This window comes from Impatiens glandulifera, chromosome 9, assembly GCF_907164915.1.
Source record: "Impatiens glandulifera chromosome 9, dImpGla2.1, whole genome shotgun sequence".
In the NCBI taxonomy this organism is placed as follows: domain Eukaryota; kingdom Viridiplantae; phylum Streptophyta; class Magnoliopsida; order Ericales; family Balsaminaceae; genus Impatiens; species Impatiens glandulifera.
Window position 1 is genome coordinate 27,603,510 of NC_061870.1, and position 23,416 is coordinate 27,626,925.

The following is a 23,416-nucleotide window of genomic DNA, read 5'->3' on the forward strand; positions in this document are numbered from 1 at the left end:
AAAACTTATGTTATGTGTTCCCATTAGTTGGACTATATATATAAACTGAATTACAACTCTTTCATTCACAATTCAATTGAAATGGCAGCAAGCAAAAATTACCAAATCAGATCAATCAGTTTGCCTTGCAGATTACATACGACTGCTACCCGGATCGGGGAAGAGCTGACCCGATTGATCAACAACAGAAAGGAACATGATCAGGAACCCAATATTTGTCATGGCTTATTTGGACTCCAGGAGCTTTACAAATCTCTCCACCATCTTCTCAATTCTTCTCCCATGGCACGACAAGCCATTGCTCGTCCACAAAACTCGAGTCGAGTCGGGTCTCTACTCGACGTATCTATCCAAATACTCGACATATGTGGAATCACAAGAGATCTCGTGGTAGAAACCAGGGAAAATTTGCGAGATCTTCAGTCTGGTCTCAGGACTAGGGGGAGAAAATTAGGCGTACAAACAAGTATAGCCAAGTATATTTCATTGAGAAAGGTGGTCAAGAAAAACGCAAAGAAACTGGCTTTGATTAAGTTGAAGGCAAAGGCGGATGATGATAATGATCAAGATGATAAAGGAACAGGGTATATAGTAAAAATCATAAGTGAAGTGAACTCGGTTAGCTTCACAGTTTTTGAATCGCTACTTGAATTCCTGGCTTCGTCGTCGAAGACTAAATTGCGGTCAATGGTGCCTAAATGGCTGCAGAAAGACGGATGCAAAGACGAGAGCTTGAACGAGCTGGAGAGAGTAGACGAGGCTTTACGAGGATTGTGCAAAGGGGTTTTCCAAGGAGAGATCATGGCTAGTTTGAAATGCTTGGAAGATGGGATTCAAGAAATGGAGAATGGGTTGGATGGATTGTTTAGGCAGCTGATAAGGACAAGGGCTTCTCTTCTTAATATACTTTCTCAATGAATAAATAAATAATTGTATATATATTGATAGATAGTCACTAGAAATCCAATTGATATAGGCAAACATCCATGTTTTACAGGATTATTTTGCTTAATAATGGGTTTCGCAATTGTGACTACACATTTTGAGAATGCCGGAATTATGCTCCAATAAATGACGATAACAAGTTAGTCGAACAACATTACAAATATGTCTGTCTACATCACCACCGTGCAAACTAAATAAGAACAACGAAACCTCTAAATTGCGGCTCAAACCAAAGAAGTTCATATTTCAGAAAGAAAGAAAGAAAAAAAATAACAAAGTTAAAAATCATCTGAAGCAACATCGACAAGACAAAACATGCATGCATGTATAAGGTTTGGATTTCTCTTCAATTTCCTCCGATGATGGCAGAGCCTCCAATCTGTATCTACTGTTTCTAACGCAACAGAAATTGTGCACATTTCTGCACACTCCTTTACTGAACAGGTATACCCTTCCAGGAATTCCCCTGTTTTGTTGTTGATCATCAAAATAATGTCAATACAACAAAACTTGTCAGATCTAAATAAAAACTTACCTTAAATATGGGATACGCCGTCTTTTTACCAGCTCATATGTAGTCTGATTTGTCATAACCATATAGCTTCAACCGGAAAAAATAAAACCAAGATTAGACAATTTAAAATGTGGGTACTCTTAAGATTATTCCATTAAACTTCTGAATGAATAGAAGGGATGGACTATAATACAAACCTAAATAAGAATGTCCCATAACAGTGAATAAGAAGATATAGGGAAAAAAACATAAAATCACCTGTGAAAAAAGAGCAGCAGCAGCAGGAAGATGAGGAAAAACGCGAGAATAATCAGCAACGCGATCAATATGACAGAAGTCCACCTGAAAGGAGCCCCATTTATGACAAATTTTGAGTTCAGCTCAAACTACAGAGCATAAAGCATTGGGGAAAGCAAATATATTATTTTGAAATTGTAAAAAATATATACAAATTTTTCCCCGGTTTTCATCCTCACCCAGACAAACTCTGATGTGTAAAAAGTTTAAAAATCATACCAGGCCTTCGATATATTCTCCTTTAGAAATGTGATGTACAAAATACTCGTCCAAATGCACAACGTTGTTTCTTCAAAAATGTACCACCTAGAAGAAAAAAGTGTGAGATAATTGAACAACACAAGAACATTTACAATATCTTAGGTAATATTAGTAGTGTATGTTCCAATCTCATTACAACGGCATCATGATCTACAGTACATGAGATATAATGGTACTTTCCAGTATTTATAAATCAGGCTTGCCACCTTATAAATATAACCTGTAGGCTTGTCACCTTATAAATATAACCTGCTATGTCACTATTAGACGCAAGCAACTGTAAATTACAGTATTATCTCATCAATTTAAGTGTACTACAAAAGTTCCAACTCACCAGAATCGGCAATGATTTCCCTGGCCTATGCAGGTCCCAAGCCAAACACAATGATGATCAAATTGAAGGACACATTTATCACAATCATGACAATGCTTTGATCGTGGAGGCTGTAATCACCGCAGACGATAATCAGAAGCAGACACTTATAATGACAATCATTATTGGAAATTGTATGATCAAGGAGCAATAGAAGTGTGATGATATTACCTGTAAAATATTACAGTAGCTGCAGGTCAAAGTTCTGCAATGATATGCATGAGAAAGCATTCAGTTCCTGTTTATGTGGGATAAAGCTCAGTTGATAAAACTTGCTCTTATCTGGCATATATTTTCTAGGTTATTTGCAAATTGCATTACCAAATATGGTATTGTAATTTATCTTCAATTTGAAGATTATAACCCATGAAGACTTGCAATGCTAAGAAGGTGTAAATGTATAAAGGAAATAGGCCTGCATTTGGCTACACAGAAAAATGAATACAATTGGAAAATCTACAACATTTCTGACTGAAATGGAAGAGCGGATCTCGTGCCTAGAAGATTTGAAAATAATCTGCATTCTAAAAGGCAAGAATACCTAAAGATAAAGCCAGTAGGGGTGTTGAAAAAACAAGCAACTAAACTAAAACCTTCCTCGCAATTGCTAATTAATACCCAATAGATTTCAAAGGATGGATGAAGTGTGTATATCCTAGTGAACTCGCACACCAATTCCACCCAAAAGGAATCTAAAATCTCGCAGAAAACTGTGAGCAAAAATACTATAAATGCATAGAGGCATCTCCAAAAACTATACATTTATTTTTAAAAGGAATCCAAAAACTTAGGGATACTGAACTGAATTGTCTAAAAGAACCTACAATATCAAATGAACTGCTTGTTTTGGTTTCTCATCTCCTCATGCAACAAGTCCTTATTTGTGACTAACAAATATTTTCATTTATTAAGTGTGAATCCTTATTTATTGGTCAAACAACTTGTGTATATCATGTCCAAAGTGAATGACTTGTAGGTCTATTCAGTTCTGAAAGCAAACTGTTATACTATTTGAGACGCCTATGGGTGATATGCTATACTGAATCCTAGTTGAGCCTGTAAGTATGGTGTTAAATGAGCAAAATTAATTGGACCAATGGTGAGAAAAAATTGGAAATGCAATAGCCATCAAGATTTCATACCTAGCAGATGTTCCAGGAGGGTACAGGTCCATCACTAGCTTTGTCCAAGAACTTGCATTTGTCTCCACTGCATTTTTGACTGATTTGTTTCCTTCCACAGTAATAACTACGCTTTTGTTTTTGCTTGAAGAGGGATTGTCTTTACTTGATGGTTGCGAAACCATGATAAAAAGAAGAAATACAATTAAACAACTCTCAAACACTTGCATATAGTTCTTATGAACATTGCAACAACAAAGGAAAAATCAAGTGCTCTTTCTTTTCCAATTTTGAGAAATAATCATTTGTTTTCTAGAATTTTGTTATCATAAAATATGGACAATAAAATTTAAAATGGATGATGGTTCTTACTTAGAGGACATAATAGACTTTCTCAATAAAGAATCTGCCTGATTAGCTTCCCTCATGGCATCAATAACATAGCTAAATAAAGCAATGTTAGAAATACTGCTGATAAGCACTTGTAAAACGAAGAAATATGTACAAAATGATTGACTAAGACATTTACCTGGGGGAAGTGTATGCAGTGAGAAAATACTGAGCAAGTGTAGCAACAAACAACAATATGTATAATGTCGTGTACCTGTGAGGAGGCGAAGATGTATAATCATTCGGCAACTTGTGGATCTACGGAGAATTTGAATATCAAGGCAAATGGAATGTTCTATGTTAATGTGATAAAGCAACTAGATCAGATCTATCTAATGAATCTTCATACTAACATAAGTTGACCGCTCTTAAACTTCATATAACATAACTTGATATTCTTTCCCAATCAATAACATATCTAGCAAATTCGGTGCTTATATTGAATGGCTGATAGAGTTAAGAGCAACAGTAGAACAGCTGATATCAGTTTGCAAGGTTCAATCAGAAATAAGTTATACATATCGCATACTTAACAAGGCCTTAGAATAGAAATCCAGAAAGCAATCGGAAGGAAATGTGCATACCAAGGTTCTCGTATAGTCTTCTCTATCAAATCCTTATCGAACAAAAATAGAATGCCAGCGTAGACTAGATGCAATAAAACGAGAGCTGATTGCAAGAGCAGCGCGGACCTCCGACCTAAACGTCAGAGTAGTGTCAATATTATATGATCGAGAAACGTGAAAAGGCATCGGAGAAGAAGATGAGGAGGTTACCTGGATCGGAGAGACATGGAAAGAAACGGAAGCAGCGATCAGAAGTGTAATAGAATGTTTGACGAAAACCGATCATCGTCGTCGTCCAAGGTGAGACGCAGTGCACAGTCGCATTTAGCAGAATGCTCCTCACATCTGGAAGAAATCTGTAATTTAATTTTTATCGTATCTATCTATCTATCAACTTCAACTACAAGCTAGCTAGGAGGAGGTCAAATATCAAAGAAAGTTAGAGAGAGAAATACGCTGTGAAGAAGAACCGCCAAACCCTCGTCGTCGAGAATTGGCTCCCCGGAGATGGCTCGCATCTGTTGCCACGAGGCTACATCCAATAATTCACGGAGATTCAATATTTTAATATTTCATCTTTTATTTTAATATAACTTAAGATCCTAATCTCTTATTAGATTAAATAAATAACTTTTCATTGTTATTAGATTGAAGTGAGCAATAAATAATTTCAAGTGAGTCTATCATTTACACAAATAAAATTTATAATAAAATTCTTCTATCAAAATGGGGTGCAGTAGATTTGTAGCGGAGCCAAATAGTTTTTTAGCATTGTTAATCCGATTTAAGTATGATAATTATTGGTCTGGTTACTTCACCAAAATGTCTAATTATTCAGCGGGGTGTAGCATTTGGAGATAATTTATTCTATGTAGAAAAAATTTTATGAGTAGTCTATATTTATTGTGGTGGATGGTTATTATATTAGATTTTATGACGACATTTGGTGTAGTGTCAAAAATCTAACTACTACGTATTATGAGTTTGCTTCTATTGTTATTGTTATATGTAGAAATGTCACCGTTAAGGACATGTTTGATCATTGGTCTAGTGGTTTCGCTAGCCGGAATAGATATAGAATGATACTAAACATTATGAAGACTTTGTCCCATAATAGAGTTTTACTTTTGGTATGACACAAATAAGTGTCACCGTCTGAACAAGACATTATGCGTTGACAATATATGAATTATTTTCATGTGGGGTATTGTTATAAGTTGTTCGCTAAGAAGGCATTATGCGTTGGCAAAATATGAATTGTTTCCATGTGAGTATTGTTATAAGTTGTTCGCTAAGATTATTTCATATAATTTTTATTGAGAAAAACTTTGGGAGTCAAAGTTTTCGTTCTTTGGATAGAGCGTTATTCATGGTGGAATTCTACAAGATGATATGTGAATGAAAAAATATTATATTATGGCTAGTCGTATGTGTCAAGAAGATGTTAAATTTACGACTCACTTACTTTCGTATTGTCGAAGGATGACTAATATTTGAAGTCTTTTGTAAAGTATTATTATAATTCATTGGGTGATGCCGGAGTCTTTATGTAGTTACTGAGAAGTTTGAATTGATGCGCCTGATATGGCAGACTTACATATTTAGGTTATCATCCCAATTATTCTTTAGTAAACTATTTAATTTAAGATAAATCGTCGAACTTTCAATGAACGTTGTCGTTTGATGCGTGTCATTTATAATATTATTATTATGATAATTTTTTAGATTCGTTAGTCAGTAGAGTCTAACGAGAAATTAATCATTGTTCTCGATGATTTATAAACTCGGTAACTAATTAAGTATTGTTTTTTTTTTTTTTTTTTTCATGTAATGCTTTGTTGTTAGGTTTAAATAATTTTTTTTCATTTTTAATATACTTCAACGTTTTAAAAAAAATAAAAGAATAAATAATTGCTATAGAATATATCACATCATTTCTGAACAAAAGAAAAAATAACTTATAAAATATAATCAGATTTCGTCACGTAGGTTATAATTAGGTTGATTGAGATTGGATTAGATTTTTTTTATAATTTTAAATTTAGCCTTGTTACATCATATAATTGAATGACCAGATATTAGGTGAGTTTATAATTTTTTAATATTTTATCATATAATTTAATAATTCTTATTAATAAGTTTTTAAAGTAATTTTAAAAGGACATAGAGTTAAAAGTTTGTTTTGTGGCACTAAAATTATTATATCATTATAATATTTAGGATATTTTCAATGAAAGAAATTAATTATTTTATAAGTTATTTTAAAAATAATTTATAATAATGATAACAAACTTTAATATTAATAGTTAAGATAAAGAATATATATAAATTATAAGATTATTAAGAAGAAAAATAATTAGGTGAGGGAATGACTTGGCATAATTTTATTCGTTGAAAAAATCAAATAATTTCTCTCTTTTCTCCCACTTTTACATTTTACAACCAATGAAATGAATGTGATGCCACGTCATTCCCTCACCAAATTACCCCTCTCTATTAAAAATATTAAATTTTGTGAAAATATTATTATTATATTAATGATAAATATATAATTTATTATGTAAAAATTAAATATGTAATTTTATATATTATTTAATATCATATTTTTTCTTTTATAAAATTTTATTGAGGCTCATAAGGTTATGGTTGCTCTGTTGACGCTGGCCTGTTTGTTTGAGTTTCTTTTGGGGTCTAGATGTGGGCTTGGCCTGTTTGACAAACATTTTTTTTTTCACTTGCAAAATAAAAGATAAACACTAAAATAATTAAATAGATATAAAGATCATTTTTAAATCAATTTAATTTGTTTTATAAAAATAAGTCCAAATTTTAATTACAAATAAGGGTAAATTATTGTGTCTGTATTTTTTTTAACAAATAATAAATTCAAACTAAAATTTTTATTAAACAAAAATAGAAAGATAATGTTTGGTAAATCCAAAAAATAATTAAATAACTATAATTAATATATTTTAAGTGTGGATAATTAATTATGATATTTGAATATACTTTCTATCTAATCATGATATATCAATTTTTATAGTATCAAAAATTTATTTCCAAACTCTATATAGTGCATATAATATTTTGTTATTTAAATTGAATAAGTATAACAGATAATGATCTGTTAGGTTGAATCATTTTAAATTTGGTAACAATAAGTTGGTTGATCATTCTTGTGTGAAGAAGCCGGAGAGAGAATATTTTTTGCATCCTATTATCAAAATAATTAATTAATGTTTAAAAAATTGATACCTAGTCTTGAGAGTTGAGACCCATAATTAATTTGGTGTTTCTTAATTAATTAATTTCAACTTAATTTGGTGTTTCTTCATTCTCAAGTCCATACACCACCAACAAGTAAAGTCTTTCTTTATAAGGTAAAACGTTTCTTTTCTTTTTTTATATTATAAAGTCATTGTATTAATCTATTATTTTAACAAGTTGAACATGACATATTTCACTTAATTATGACATATTCTATACTAATTTAATACATAGATAATGAAAGTGCATGAAAAATGAATTATAAATTACTAGTGGGCAAATTAGATGCTTTATTCTCAATATGAATGGATTTTTTCCAATTGAAATCATGACTTAATTCTGTAAGAGCATCCAGCTATCGCATATAATATAACGTGCATGCTTTACACAATTATAACTTATAGGTAATTAATTATATTTCAACTTGTAAATTTTTTTTCTTAAAAAAAAAATCACCGTTGGTTTGATTCATGAAAAACAATATCTTCATATTGGAGAGCATGACACATGGAGCCACCGGAATCGTCGGTGGGTGGGAGGCGCTCGAGTTTATCAAAAAGTCAAATATAAAGTATTATAAGTGGGCCTCTTTTGTTCATTGTGGGGATAAAAATGATTCATTTAATCTCATACGTGTTTATGCTAGGATGAGACCGAATGAGTCTTTGTTTCCTATACGTAGATGATAGGCTACCTCTAAGAAGGATGGTTTGGTGATAGAGCGAGAAAGAAATGAGCCATTACTCATTAGTAACTTGTCATCATTGAAGATCCTAGGGTTAGAGGGATTTCTCCATTTTGACTTTCATTTTGGTCCATTTGCGGAAGTCAATGGTAGCTTTCCTCAGGATGCTTTTCAGATGTTGTTTTAGTATATCCGAACTCTTATTGTAGTAGCTTTCTTGATGACATTGATTCTACAAATGGTTTGAAATGTATAATATTTTTTTTGTCGATAATTAAGATAGCACTGACTTCTTCTATGGTCGGGCACATTTGCCTGTCTCACATGAAGAAGGTTCTGAAGACTGGACTCCATCTTTTTTGCATTTTCATCATGAGTTCTTATTTATTTTGAAATTGATGAACCTCATGATAGCGCTTAGCTCGTAAATCCTATGATTCCATCCATTTTCATGGAAGTTGTCGATCAAAGGGATTAAAGGCCGGGCATCATCCAACATAAACATTGTATACGATTTAACGTATAAAACAATTTACAAAAATATTTTTTTTGGAATTTTTAGGGTCACTAGTATAATAAATAATTGTGCAAATGTCATATTTAATATAAGCTAAAATAATGTGATCTAATGTGATTAAGTTTATGACTTATGGGTGTATTTATCATGGATATAAAGTGATGATACTTAAGTGACATTTCTAATTTTATGAAGGGACTGAATTAGAAATAACCTAACTATAATAACTAACTTAATGTTAGTTATATGTAACGGTAATGGTCCCCATTTAAAGTACGGTCAATTATTCGTTGCGTCCTCATCAAATGGAAGAACCATTCCATATAAGATTCCATATAAGGAAAGTTCGAGGAAATAGATTAAATAATCATTCAATCCATGCAAAGTCTAAGAAAAGAAGATCCATGATTCATCAAATTAAGGTACGCTTCCGCCGCATTCAGATTTTAATTTCTCACACATTAAATTAAGATCTAATTAAGATAAATTCTAACATATTTTTATTTTGAAAATGAATCATACTCACAAATGTTCATTTGTCTATAGATGCATACAAATAATACATATATAGTAGTCGCGTAATGGTTCAGTGATGAGATTTAGTTGTTTGAGAACGTCAAACAATCGACTTGAATAAAATATCTAGGACTTTTGTGCTTTGGTGAATACTAACAGAGTATCACTCACTGAGAGTGGAGGGGGTTAACACCGTCATAAACCGGAAAGTATCAACTCAATTGATAATTTTTCCTCATCTCCATAATGCCTACGTCCTATTGAACAACTCATTGCCAAAGAGAATGGTCGATCACATGTATTCTCATAGTTTTGAAACCCGACCTGGCCCGCCAGTCAAACCGGTAAACTAGGTGAACCGATTGTCAAATCAGTCTGGGTTGATGAAAAAATTGGAAATGCAATCAACCTAGTTAAACATAGACAACCCGCAAGTTGGACCAAAAATTCGGCAACCCGGGTTAACCCAACATGTTTATCATATTTTTTTTTAAAAATTACTTTTTTTCATTCTCATTTATCACTCTCTCAGTTCCCCTCCCCTTGTTTTTTGATTGCCATTGGGTTTACCTATTTCTAGTTTCATGTGGATAGATTATCGATTTATAATTCTAGACACTGAGAATGACAAACTCTTTCATTCACCTTAAGCCCACCTCTTACCTGAACCAGTTAATTATGCTTTTACCGAACTAAAAAACGATTTAAGGTGGCATTGTAAGTCATAAATTAAACCTAGTTTCTTTTCTAGATAAAAACATAGTTATCCAAAAATTGGAGGTTGTAGTTTGATTTGAAGCTTTGTCTCTCGCATAATCTAGTCATGTCTCTTTTATTTCAACTTCTTTTAAGTTATTATCATCATTTTCTTGTCAAAATTTAACTAATATTGTATAAACATTTGATGGATTTTTGTTATTTTGTATTATTTTATTATTATATGAAACACACTGGTTGAACTAGTTGACCTACGATTGAACCAGTAATCCAATGACCCAGTCCTTCATCGGGTTGATGATCGGGTCGGGTTTCAAGGCTATGGGTATTTTAGGTCAAACTCTCGCTACATCGCTCGGTTTGTAATATGTTGTTGTTCCTCATCGACAATCTTTTCATTTAATTTGTAGAAGTACTAACATCTTATTGTGTACTTTGAAAGTAATTAGGGTTGTATACCTTTTATAGATTCGGACATTTATTAGGATAAAAACATATGCATTTGTCAGGTGATATACCTTTTAAGATGTGCATATTAATTTGAAAACGTAATAAAAACGTTTTTAATAGCCAAGTTTTATGTTTTTGAGTTATACAATTTAATTGAGTCGCCAGAAAGTTGCAACCCTCAAAAATCCCCTGTCCAGATAAAGCTCGAGGTTTGAGAAATTTCAACTTCTGTTTGCGTTTTAAAAATCTTTTTAATAAAATATCATTTAAAAGATTTATACAAAAATATATTTTTATTTTTTATAATTAATTACAACAATAATTAGTTTTTATGATCAATTTTAAATAATCTTTTAGATTTAAAATATTCAAATCATAATGGCGGTTGTTTTTTAGAACGCTAAGTTCCGCTACTTCTATAGAGTGCGATTAATCTCCGCGAGTTAAGTACATAGCTCGAAAACACACTTAACCATTTAACTAGGCGCAAAACTTGTCATCTAACGGGCTCGAACTTAGGACCTCATGGAGACCTGGGGAATATCCACCTCTTGTTGCCGCTGGGCTAGAGGAGGGGATCATAATGGCGGATTTTGTATGAAGTGGGTTGAGGGTTGATGATTCTGATCATTGGTTTCATTTTGGCTGAGGGAAGCTATTTATAGATAGTCAAAGTCGGTATATCGATCAAGTGGATTGAATTTTAGAAAAATGTCATTAATGATTTTTGTCTATTTTTCATCCAACTTGCTTGTTCAGGTAATGATTGATCATATGATCGTAGGTGAAATGATCACCAAGTTAGGACGATCATTTCAACTTTTGAATCAAGTCATATGGTGGAGTATCAATCAAGTTCCATCTTTGAAAAATCAAAGATTACAGCCTATGTTGATCTAGTTCGCTGTGAGGAAGAAGACAAACCAGGGTCGAAAACAATATTGTTTGCTTCTTCCGCGTTTGAGCGTTGAAGGAGTCTTGAAACAACGTCGCTTTTGGCCAAAGTGCGGACTTATGGGCGTTTCGTCCGCGTTCCATCTACGTTAGGTGTCCCGTTTGGGCTAACGACGTTGAGGCGCATGTTAGTTGATCCGCTGCTTCGCGAAAACATATTTCTTTCGTTGCAGCGGGCGACGCGGTTGATTGTTGCGCATTGGATGAGATTAAAATGCTCATCTAATGATTGTGTGGTCTACTGCAGCCGTTTTCTTTATATTCAGCTACACTGGACCCCGTTTATTTTCCAGCCTTGGAACTTGTTTGAAATTTTGCAATTTCTTTTGGCTCAATTTTTAATCTACAAAATATAAAAAAAAAATATTTAATAAACATATTATTTATTTTGTCTATTTATCATTTATATTTATTTATTTGGGTTTTATATATAATTGAATTGAAATAAAATGGTTACAATATTTTTTCAAATTAATTGTTTTTATTTTTTTAGTCCATAAAATTAATTTGGGATAAAATAAGTATAATATTTATCTCAAATTATTTTATTTTATTTTTTTCGGTCTTTATTTTAATTAATTTAGATTTAACTAATACAATAATTGTTTCAATTAATTATTTAATCATGATTTGATCTTAATTTTAATTATTTTGAATTTATTTATTTAAAATTTTTATTTTAAAATTTTTAAATTATTTAGATGAAATTTTAGTGCTTATATATATAAATTATAAGATTATTAAGAATACAAAATTTTGTGATAATATTGTTATTATTATATTAATTATATATATAATTTATTATGCATAAATTAAATATGTAATTATATATATTATTTAATATCATATTTTTCATTTTTTTTAAATTCTATCCTTAATTTTCTAACAAAATAATAAATTCAAACAATTTTTTTTTAAGCCAAAACAGATAATGTTTGGTATATCTACAAATTTATAAGATAATTTTAATTAATAATTTCTTTATTAAACCAAAACAGAAAGATAGCGTTTGGTATATCTGTACAAATTTATAAGATAATTTTAATTAATATATTTTAAATGTGAATAACTAGTATCAAAGTTTTATATCCAAACCACATGAACCTTGCCGTAAAAAGTTGGTCCAAAATTAGCAATTTTGATTTTATATCTATAGAGGGGTACTACACTATTGGTATAGTATAAATTATACCAATAGTGTTTTAATATGGTGTTCTTTTACCTTTTTACTGTTGGTATAAATTATACCCCTATATAATTTATACCTCATATCTGGTATAAAATAGTAACTAGTTCCCTTAGGTACAACATTATTTTTATATAGTTTAATTTTTAATTTTTTATTATATCTTTTATTAATATTATATATAACCTATTATTGTATAATATATTAAATATTTTATTTAGTTTTAATATTATTATTATTACATATAATCATTTTTAATATATATATTTTTTTAAATAATCAATATTTTAATTAAAAAATATTTATTTATTTTTATAACGATAATTTTATTAATTATTATTTTCTATATTTACTTATATTATAAATAATATTTTTATTTTAGTTTATTTTATTAAAATTATTAATAATATTTAAATTAAATAAATATAATTTATTGTTTATATTATAATTAATTGTTTATATTTTAAATAAATTACATAATTATTAAATAATCACAAAACAATAATTTATAATAATAAACAATATTATTTATAATATAAATAATTAAATAAAATAATAATATTAATAATAGTTTTAAATTATTATTTATTATTTATACAACTTATACTACATTCTTATACCAAACACAAAATTATAAACCATATACAACTTATACCATTTTTTATAATTCTTACCAAACATCAATAACCTATACAACTTATACTACCCTATATTATTTATACCTCGTTACAATTTATACCTCTATACAACTTATACCCTATATAATTTGTACCACCTATCAAACGCTACCATATAGTACTAATATAATATATATATTTTATATTCAAATGGAATAAGTACAATATATAGTTGACTGTCCTATTAGGTTGAATCGGTTTAAATTTGGTAAGAATGAGTTGGTTCATCGTGAAGAAGCTAATGGAGAGAAATTACTTGTGCATCCTATTCTCAAAATAATAATTAATTCATGTTTACAAAATTGATACCTAATATTTCAACTTGTAATTTTTGTGTTTCTTAATTCTCAAATCCATAGACCACCAACGAGTAAAGTCTTTCTTTAAAAGATAAAAAAAAAATTATTTCTTATATTAAAAAGTCATTGTATTAATCTATTGTGTTTTGCAATGACTAAGACAGCAAAAGAATAATTAACCAACATAGTTTATTAACTTAAAAAGTGACAAATAAACACGTGCATTCATGATTAATTTTTTTTTTATAATATATTAAACTAATTTATATTTTTTTATAAGAAAATTTATTTGAAATTGTTATTATATTATTTTTGTATACTTGATTTTGTTTAATTAATTATTTTAAAATATAGATTGAATATGAATTATTAAATATATATGATTTAGATCATATTCTCGTTTGTATAAACAATATTATTAATCATTTTTTTTCTCTCACCTACTCATGACCACAACTCAAAATTCGAAATAAAAGTCAACAATTATCAATCTAATAAATCCAATTAGGTAGATATAAAATTTTGATTGAACCAAAATTTTAAATTTATCCAAAAAGTTGAATAAACTTTGATTCATATGATCATCAATCATCAAGCTTATCCCTAAACTAATGAATTGTGAAAATAAAAATCACATATGCAACCTCATACAAATAATGATACAAAAATTAGAGTTAACTAATCGTATATTTGAAAATAAATTTAAGGTTGGCTTGAAGAAAATAAAAATAAGAATCTAAATAAACATTTTATCGATAATTAAATTAAAAAATTAGAAAATTATGAATTGACATCAATATACTACATTAATATATATATATATATATATATATATATATATATATATATATATAAAAAAGTAAAAATGAAAATCTTAAATACTATTTGGATCTCCAATACGGCAATACCCCATTTAAACTAAATTAATACAATTAACAATTTGGTATGATATTTGACTTGGATAATTTTGCATTCTTCACTTACAAGGTAATATTTCCTCTAATCCAAACATATTGTTAGTGATGGTGCAATAACAATAAAGTATTTAAAAAAAATAATAATAATAATTAGTAAATTGGTGCTGGGGATTTTATTTTAACAAGTTGAGCATTATATATATATATATATTTCACTTATGACACATTCTATACTAATTTAATACATAGATAATGAAAGTGCATAAACTATGAATTATAAATTACTAGTGGGCAAATTAGATGCTTTATTCTCACTATGAACGGATTTTTTCAAATTGAAATCATGACTTAATTCTGTATAAGAGCATCTAACTATCACATATAACGTGCATGCTTTAAACAATTATAACATACAAGTAATTTATATTTCAACTTGTAAATCTTTAAACAATTATAACATACAAGTTTAAATTTGAACATAAAAAAAAAACTTTAAATAGTTAAAATTGTAATAATTGAGCCTCATAGTTCCAAAAATAAATAAAAAAAGTTGGACTTCGATTTCATTTAAAATTTCTTATTTTGAGTTTAAACGAGAGGATAGTTGTTGATGTTAATTCTACTCTAATTAAAAAGAAAAAAATATAGTCCACAGTAATAAAAATTGAGCCAAACATTTTATTATTTATTTTAAACTAGAGTTGATTTGATTCAAGAAAAAAAATATACCAATTAAAGAAAGTAGAAAAGATAAATTAAAAAAAAAAACAAGATTTTCTTATTGAAAGTTTGTTTATGAAGATGGACTACAAGCAGGATGACAATGAGGCGGTTCGAGGCGGGAAATGCATTTATCATTTTTTTCGTTTTAATTTCGGAGATTTTTTTAAAACCATTCCCGTCCCGTTCAATTTTTTTCGGTTTTGTGAAATCCCGCGGGACACCTTTAATAATTAGTAATTTTTTTAAAAAAATAAACAAAAATTGTATAATAAAATTATATAAATAATTTTTTTAATATAATATATATTGTAATATATTAAAAATTTATATTATTATATAAAAATAATCTTATTACTCTTATAAAATATATTGAATAAATAAATATATTAATAATTTAATATATTTAATTTTGTTTATGATGTTCGGGACATACCATTCTCGCCCTCATTCTTGCTCGGTTTCGAGAAAACATCTTCCCAAACAAGGTAATTCGATTCCATATTCGCGAATTACATTACTCGTAAAAGTGATATATAGTTGGAATAAAGTATGATAGTAATTTCGATACTTTGTATTACTTCGAGGGTTAAAATGATCTTCTTCGTGGATTAGCATTTAAAAGACACCATTAGTCTCTCTAATGGGGTAGCGACTGTTTGTGTGAGAGAAAGAGAGAAAGAGAAAAGATGGATGAGACGGAGGAGCGATGGGCTGATCTTCCGAAGGAACTGCTTGAAACACTATTCACAAGTTTCGTCGGCATCGACAATCTCCGAGTGCGTGCAGTCTGCACTTCATGGCGATCTTCCATTCCTCCATCTCAGAAACAGAATTTTCAGTCTTATATCTTGCCTTTTCCAGTCAATCTCGCAGATAACGGGCCAACTATAACGGGGGCGTCTTACTTCGAGCTCACTGAAAGCACCGTCTTCTGCCTCGAACCATCCGATGAAAACCTAGATTCTTCATCATCTGCGAGAAACCACTGGTTGGTTAAAGTTGAAGAATCCAGCAAAGGGACTTTGAAAATCCTGAATCCCTTATCTGAGCGACGAGTTCATCGAAAAAGATCTCCTAAGGTAATTAATCTACTTGAAATTCGTACTACCCAAGTATGCAAAGCCTATAATCTCCAACTCGTCAATCCTTCAATACGTTTTTGTCCGTATTTCATTCAAAATTATGCTAAGAAAGTGGTGGTTTTGCCTTCGCCTTGTTCTTCATCATTGGGTGAAGCGGTGGCAATTGATATTTATGGCCAATTGTGGCATGCGAAATCAGGTGACAAAACCTGGACTCAATTATCCAAAGGGAATTCCAGTTTTGTCGACCTTCTCAACCATATGGATGGTTTCTATGTTACTGAAAAGAAGGGGAAGACTGTTATGTATGATTCCACATTCAAAGAAGCAATGGTTTCATCTTCAATTGAGAGTGACGGTTGTAGGAAACACTTGGTGAATTCATCGGAGACGGGAGAGTTATTCTTGATTGATATTATCCTCGATATAGATAGGAGAAGGAATATAAGGAGCCAAACCGGTGGATATAATGGTCCTCATGAGCCTGCACAGAGTCCCTATTACCATACTGCAATCGAGATAAAGATTTACAAGTTGAATGAGGAGAAACATGAATGGGAAGAGGTGAAAAACTTGGATGATCGGGTAGTTTTTGCTGGTGAGGATTGTTCATATATGATCTCAAATGTGAAAGTTTCAGGGTTCAAGGACAACTGTGTATACTTTACAGACAGACATTATTTCAAGGATGTTGGGTCTGATGATGAATTGGTTGAAGTTCTATTGGGTCATAACATTGGAGTTTTCGACTTGGAAAGTGGAAAACTCGGACCATTGTCATTGTTTCGCGAATACGCTCCTCTATTTTGGCCTCCTCCAGGCTGGCTAAGGAGGAGTGTCTAATGAAAAAAGGTATGATTGAATGAATATACTATGAATTGTTTCTTTCTGTAATAAAGACATGATGATTTACATAGTACTGTTACAGTATGATGAAGGTTTGTTGATTGTTTATTCTAATTCCAAACATTTTGAAACATACATAATCATAATTCATAACAAAGGAAAATAAAGGAAACCCAATACAAGGATCTATGAATATGTTTGACCTGAAATGAAAAAAGCTCAGATTTTGGATGCAATTTTAACAGCATCTTCAAGAGTCTCATCATATTCAGAAGCAGCTAACACATCAGACATCATAACCTTTCTAATCTCACAATACACATTACCATCCCAACCTCTCTTCACAAGCGAATCACCCAATTTCACAGCCGCAGCAACCGTCTCCTCAACGCCGTCGTGGGACGATTCAATGATACCCTTCTCAAGCGCAGCGGTGGCAGTGAACTTGGCAGCTTTCAGGACAATCTCTCGATGAACAGCTGGAGAGGCAATTCTGTTCTTGAGTAATTTAACGAACCAAGCAGGGATTTTCAAGGAGATGTCGAGTTCACTCATGTATAGATAACCTCGATCTTTCCGCATGAGGATGTAGTCGTGAGAGAGAGCTAGAATGAATCCGCCGGCTGAGGCGTGACCGTTGACGGCGGCGATGGTGGGCATGGGAAGGGAGATTAAGTCGCGAAAGAGGGATCGGAGGTTGAAGGACATGAGGTTGAGACGGTCTACTGTAGTGTCGATGGAACCGGAGTGGTTGGTCGCCCAATTAAGGTCGTAGCCATTGGAGAAGAATTTGCCAACTGCAGTTGTGATGAGGGCGGACGAGGAAGATGAAGATTGAGATCTGACTCTGGCCAAGGCATCTCTAATGGAATCGATCAGGGTAGGGTTTAGTCTGTGTTCATCGTTGCCGATCAGGGTTAGGATGAACAAGCTTCCCCGTTTCTCTAACGTGCACATCTCTCTCTTTCTCTCTCTAGATAATAATAATAATAAAACTTTTAAATGAATTATTTACCTTCATTGATAATTATTTACTCATAAGTCAACCTAGAACCTTGTTTGGGAATATATTTTTACTTATATTAAAGAGTGATCGATCCTTATCCTTTTATCAAGAAAAGTTTACCTAATTAATCTTCTTTAAACTTTAAATTTTAAATTCATTCTTTTCCAAATTACTCTATTATTTTTTTTATTATTAATATTAGAACTTATTATTAAATATATATTTAAATTTTTATTTTTATATAATATAATAAATATTATCTCCTCTTATTCATTTATATTTATTTAATATATAATTAATTTAAAATATTTTAAACAATTACAATAAAACAATTTAATAATTATAAAAATTATTAGAATTATCTTATTCTTAAATTATTGGCTATTTTTATTATTATAGAATCATTGACTGCATCTAATAATATGATATTTTTTTCTTTTTTTTTTATATTTTTTCTCTGTTTTTTTTTTGTTAAACCTCTTTCACAAATTATGGAACAAAAGTAAAAGAACCATAAATATCATAATAATTTTAAAATAAAATTTTAATAATTTTTATTAATTATTAAGTTGTTATATTGGAATTGTTAAGATATTTTTAATTAATTATATATTAAATAAGAATTTATAAATAAATAAATAAAATAAGGATTTATAAAAATAATTAAAGGATCTTTATTATATTATATTATATAAAAATAATTGTTTAAATATTTAAATATATATATATATATAAATATAAACAATTACATTTATAATATATTTAATAATAAATTATAATATTAATAAAATATATAATAATAGAAACTAGATTACCTGAATTTGAACAAATCAACTTGAAAAGAACAAAATAAATTACTTTAAAAAATTTAAGATAAAACAATATTAGTGAGAAAAATTTGGATGAAATCTTCTATACTAATTTTCATGTACCAACTGTTTCACAAATCTTATTATCCATTTTGTATCACTCTCTTCTGTTTTTTCTAGACTAATTTATCATTTGGAATTTGGAACACTTTGTACATGAAAATTTCAATCAATTTGCTATGGTGGGGATAAATGAAGTATATTTTCGTATTTTGATATTTAAAGAACAACATTCAATAATAGGTTGTTTGAAATTACCTTATTTGTTACGCACATTCAATCATTTTTTCTTTTTATTTGAGTATAATACAAAAAGTTTAAATGAATACAAATTATTTTTATTTTTTAATTTGTGAATGATGACGTTATTAATCCAATATAACATTTCATACAATTCTTTTATTTATTCTAATATATTAGACATAACATATATAATCCAATATAATATTCAATACAATTTTTCTATTTATTCTAACATGGTATTACAACTTTAACCCTATTAAAGTAATCCAATGGTAAGAGTCGGCTTGAGACTAAAATGTATTTCATTTGAAAGTGTTTTTAGTTTAAACGGGAATATAGTCGTGGGCTGTTATGCTAATTCTCATTTAATTAAAAAATATCACAACTATGTTTTCGTTTTTGAGCACACAAAGTCATAATTTCCGTTGTCTTCATCAATGATTACTCTAGTCATTAATTAAGGCTCTCATAAATTTATTATTATGTTTTATTTTTAATAATAAATTTTCATCATTTTTTTACCGCTATTATAATCTCGGAGTTTATTTTTAGTTGTTGTTTCACCTTAATATTATATTCTTATGAGATTTTACATTTTTTTTATTATTTAGTCAGCACATTTTCATCATGTTGTTATAATTGATTTTTTAGGTGTCATTTCACAATAACATTCTATTATGATTCTACTTTTGTAATGGTTTATTTCAGTCGTTGTTTCATCCCAACATTCTATTCCCATTAGATTTTATTTTTTATTGGTTTTCTTTTTAGGCAACACACTGTAATCCCATCGTTTGATTAATTACAAGACTTACGAGTTACTTCAGAATTTTTTTATATGTTGTTTTTGTTGGGCCTTGTGAGTCCAACCCAATTAGGCACTTTAATTAAACAATAAACCCTAAGAATATTATTCATTTTATCACTGCTAGAGAGAGATAACATTCAACTAAAAAGAGAAGAAACGAAGAAGAAAAAACAGGGGAAGAAGAAGAGGAGGAGGCAGTAGAGATCTTCTTATATTTATCACATTCATGTTCCAATTTCTTATTGACTTATATCTAGACTACCTTGAGTTTGAATGAAATTAGTTTTATCTGTTTGTATACCAGAACTTTGAGTTTAAAGTTGAGAATAATATTTTTATCCGTTTCTTGTTTATAGTAAAATTTGTCGGTTGATCCTGTAGTTTTTTAACCTCCAGATTGAGAGGGTTTTTCACGTAAAGTTAGTGTTGTTTTATTGTGTTTGATCTCCTATTTTAGATTTGGATAACATGTGCAATTACCCAATGTGATTGATTACAATATAAAAATATTATTCGTTTCAAAATTCTCAACAAGTGGTATCAGAACAGTTAGGTTTATTTTTTTAAGAGTGCTACACAATGATTAGGTTGACAAATAATAACTGGCAGATTTGGAAATCCAAAATGGAGGATATCCATTACTATAAAGATTTGTATGAGTCGGTTGAAGGAGATAGTGCAAAGCCAAAAGACATGTATGCCGCTGATTAGACAAATTGAACCGAAAAGTAGTTGGCACAATCAAACAATGGCTTGATGATAGTGTATACAACCATGTAGCAAGAGAGGAGAGTGCCCATGGATTGTGGAAGAAGGTAGAGTCATTGTATGAGAAAAAATAGCAGGTAACAAAGCATTTCTAATTCGAAAGTTAGTAGATTTAAAATTCAGAGAAGGTACAGGTGTTGCTGAGCATTTAAATGAGTTTCAGAGCTTGATTAATTAATTGTTAATGATGGAGATGATCTTAGAAGATGAGCTACAAACTTTATTTCTCTTGGGATCATTGCCCGACAATTAGGGAGACCTTGGTTGTGACAATTAGTAATGCAACTCTGAATGATGTGTTTATTATGAGTATAGTTACTAGCAGTTTGTTCAATGAGGCGACAAGAAAGAAGTCAACTAATACAAATAATGCACAAGCCCTAGTCACAAAGAATATGAGAAGATCTGAATACCGACAATAATCAAGAGGTCATAACAAGTCCAGAGGCAGATAAAAATATAAGAGAAAACAGTGTTATCAATGTGGTAAAGAAGGTCACATGAAGAAAATTTGTAGAGCCTATAAAAGACTACAGAATAAAGGCAAAAATCAGAAGAAAAATGATGAGAATAGAAACAACACAGCCACGGTAACTATAGATGATGTAGTATTCTTTCTTGTAAAAAGAAACAATATCTACATGTGAGTGGATAGTTGATACATGTGTTTGCTATCATGCTACACCGAATAGAGAGTTTTTTAAAACTTACAAGGCTGAAGATCTTGGTACAATAAAGATTGGTAATACTAGTCACTCAAGCATTGTGGGTATTGGTGATATTTGTTTGTAGACAGAGTTGGAACATCAGTTAACATTAAAAAATGTGCGACATATCTCTGATTTGCGTCTAAACTTGATATCATATGATGCATTGGACAAAGATGGATTCAAGTATTACCTTGGTGGTGAAGAATGAAAACTCAATAAAGAATCAATGATTGTAGCAAAAGGGAAGTCGTGGCACTCTCTATACCGAACTCATGTGAAGATACTCAAAAATGGATTGAATGCAGTAAAAGCTAAAATCTCTCTAAATGTGTGGCATCAACGTCTCGGCCACATGAGTGAGAAAGGGCTGCGAATTCTGGTGAGGAAGCTTTACATCCCCTCAACCAAGACGAGGTTTTTGATCTATGCCACTACTCATCATTTGGTAATCAACATAGAGTCTCTTTTAATGAAACAATAGAAATGAAATATAATGTGTTAGACTTGGTTTATTCTGAGATGTGTGTTTTCTTAGGAAGATTCATTGGGTGACAATCAATTTTTTCTAACATTTATTGATGATGTATCTAGAAATGTGTGAATTTATTTTATGAGAACGAAAGACTAGGTATTTAATTATTTTTAAGAGTTTCCATGTCATGATAGAAAGAGAAACAAACAATAAACTGAAATGTCTTCGCTCTAATAACGGAGGAGACTATACCTCAAAATAGTTTATAACATATTGTGTTAAATATGAAATTCGACATGAGAAGATCGTGCCTGAAACTCTACAGCACAATGGTGTGGCTGAAAGAATGGATCGCACCATTATAAAAAATGTGAGATGCATGCTGAAGATGACAAAGTTGTCAAAACAGTTTTGGGGAGAAACAATTCACATAGCTTGTTATCTCATAAACATGTCATCATTTGTTCCTTTAAAGTTTGAAATACCAGGAAGAGTATGGTCTAAGAAAAATATTCCATACTCGCATCTAAGGATATTTAGATGCAAAACATATGTGCATATTTCAAAGGAACAAAGATCCAAGTTGGATGATAAAACAATTTCATGTATTTTCCTTGAATATGAAAATGAGGAATTTGGGTACAGATTATGGGACCCAGAAAAGAAGAGAATTGTCAGGTGTAGAGATGTTGTGTTCTTCGAGGTCAGAATTGGATAAATCCGGAAATCAACGAGAAGTTAGAGAGAGTTGGTGAGTCCATAAAACTCATACCAATTCCTTCACATGTACAGTCAACAGTAACAAATGAAGATGAACATAATGAAGAATCCAATGAAGAAACCTCTAACATTAATGATAATAATGATGATGAGATTGTTTATGATGCTGCTGAACAGTGGAGTAACATCATTAAGAGGAGCCAAAAGAGCTTCTAATAAGAAAGTCTGAAAAAGAGCACCAACCTTCTAAAAGATACCCTTCTTAGAGTATATCCTATTGACAGAAAAATGATAGCCAAAAAAGTTTTTAGGAGACACAAATTCAAAAATGATACCCTCTTTATTTTATCTTATATTTTAACGGATTAATTACATACATCTTGTAAGATATTAAAATCTGTATATTTTAAAAAATAATAATAATTTATTATATATTCTTATGTCCAACCTCATTTTGACTTAAATAACCTACTATATGAATCAATGTCTTGGACTTCGTTCTCTTTCAGATTTTAAA

The 23,416-nt window shown here is 30.2% G+C and overlaps 4 protein-coding genes across 6 annotated transcripts; 2 read left to right on the top strand and 2 right to left on the bottom strand.

The window, feature by feature from the left end:
* Nucleotides 1-47: 47 nt before the first annotated feature.
* LOC124915674 lies at nucleotides 48-1,035 on the top strand. Its single transcript, XM_047456436.1, has one exon. The coding sequence runs from the start codon at nucleotides 82-84 to the stop codon at nucleotides 916-918; it is 837 nt and encodes a 278-aa protein (XP_047312392.1). The 5' UTR covers nucleotides 48-81; the 3' UTR covers nucleotides 919-1,035.
* Nucleotides 1,036-1,038: 3 nt separating this feature from the next.
* LOC124915672 (protein S-acyltransferase 10) lies at nucleotides 1,039-5,018 on the bottom strand. Of its 3 annotated transcripts, none has more exons than XM_047456434.1 (12): nucleotides 4,923-5,018; nucleotides 4,678-4,812; nucleotides 4,486-4,600; nucleotides 4,041-4,115; nucleotides 3,884-3,955; nucleotides 3,533-3,694; nucleotides 2,562-2,595; nucleotides 2,352-2,461; nucleotides 1,976-2,062; nucleotides 1,718-1,801; nucleotides 1,481-1,546; nucleotides 1,039-1,411 (listed from the first exon to the last, which is right to left on the bottom strand). In XM_047456434.1, exons 2-12 carry the CDS (start codon nucleotides 4,751-4,753, stop codon nucleotides 1,231-1,233), a joined length of 1,062 nt encoding a protein of 353 aa, XP_047312390.1. In that variant the 5' UTR covers nucleotides 4,754-4,812; nucleotides 4,923-5,018; the 3' UTR covers nucleotides 1,039-1,230. The 3 variants fall into 3 exon arrangements, with proteins under 3 accessions (XP_047312390.1, XP_047312389.1, XP_047312391.1); XM_047456433.1 differs by having other exon boundaries at nucleotides 4,678-4,823; XM_047456435.1 differs by having other exon boundaries at nucleotides 3,533-3,676; nucleotides 4,678-4,823; nucleotides 4,923-5,017.
* An 11,011-nt stretch (nucleotides 5,019-16,029) lies between these two features.
* LOC124914708 (F-box protein SKIP23-like) lies at nucleotides 16,030-17,417 on the top strand. Its single transcript, XM_047455308.1, has one exon. It carries the CDS (start codon nucleotides 16,062-16,064, stop codon nucleotides 17,298-17,300), a length of 1,239 nt encoding a protein of 412 aa, XP_047311264.1. The 5' UTR covers nucleotides 16,030-16,061; the 3' UTR covers nucleotides 17,301-17,417.
* Nucleotides 17,386-18,297, bottom strand: LOC124914709 (enoyl-CoA delta isomerase 1, peroxisomal). Its single transcript, XM_047455309.1, has one exon. The coding sequence runs from the start codon at nucleotides 18,258-18,260 to the stop codon at nucleotides 17,523-17,525; it is 738 nt and encodes a 245-aa protein (XP_047311265.1). The 5' UTR covers nucleotides 18,261-18,297; the 3' UTR covers nucleotides 17,386-17,522.
* Between the last annotated feature and the right edge of the window lie 5,119 nt (nucleotides 18,298-23,416).

Bases quoted from the DNA above. Each gene is read 5' to 3' on its own strand.
- LOC124914708 (XM_047455308.1), top strand. From the start codon at position 16,062: ATGGATGAGACGGAGGAGCGATGGGCTGATCTTCCGAAGGAACTGCTT.
- LOC124915674 (XM_047456436.1), top strand. From the start codon at position 82: ATGGCAGCAAGCAAAAATTACCAAATCAGATCAATCAGTTTGCCTTGC.
- LOC124915672 (XM_047456434.1), bottom strand. From the start codon at position 4,753: ATGATCGGTTTTCGTCAAACATTCTATTACACTTCTGATCGCTGCTTC. The intron at 1,802-1,975 runs GTATGATTTTTA...GGCTCCTTTCAG, and splicing joins GAGAATATATCGAAGGCCTG to GTGGACTTCTGTCATATTGA. The intron at 1,547-1,717 runs GTGATTTTATGT...TTCCGGTTGAAG, and splicing joins CTGCTGCTCTTTTTTCACAG to CTATATGGTTATGACAAATC.
- LOC124914709 (XM_047455309.1), bottom strand. From the start codon at position 18,260: ATGTGCACGTTAGAGAAACGGGGAAGCTTGTTCATCCTAACCCTGATC.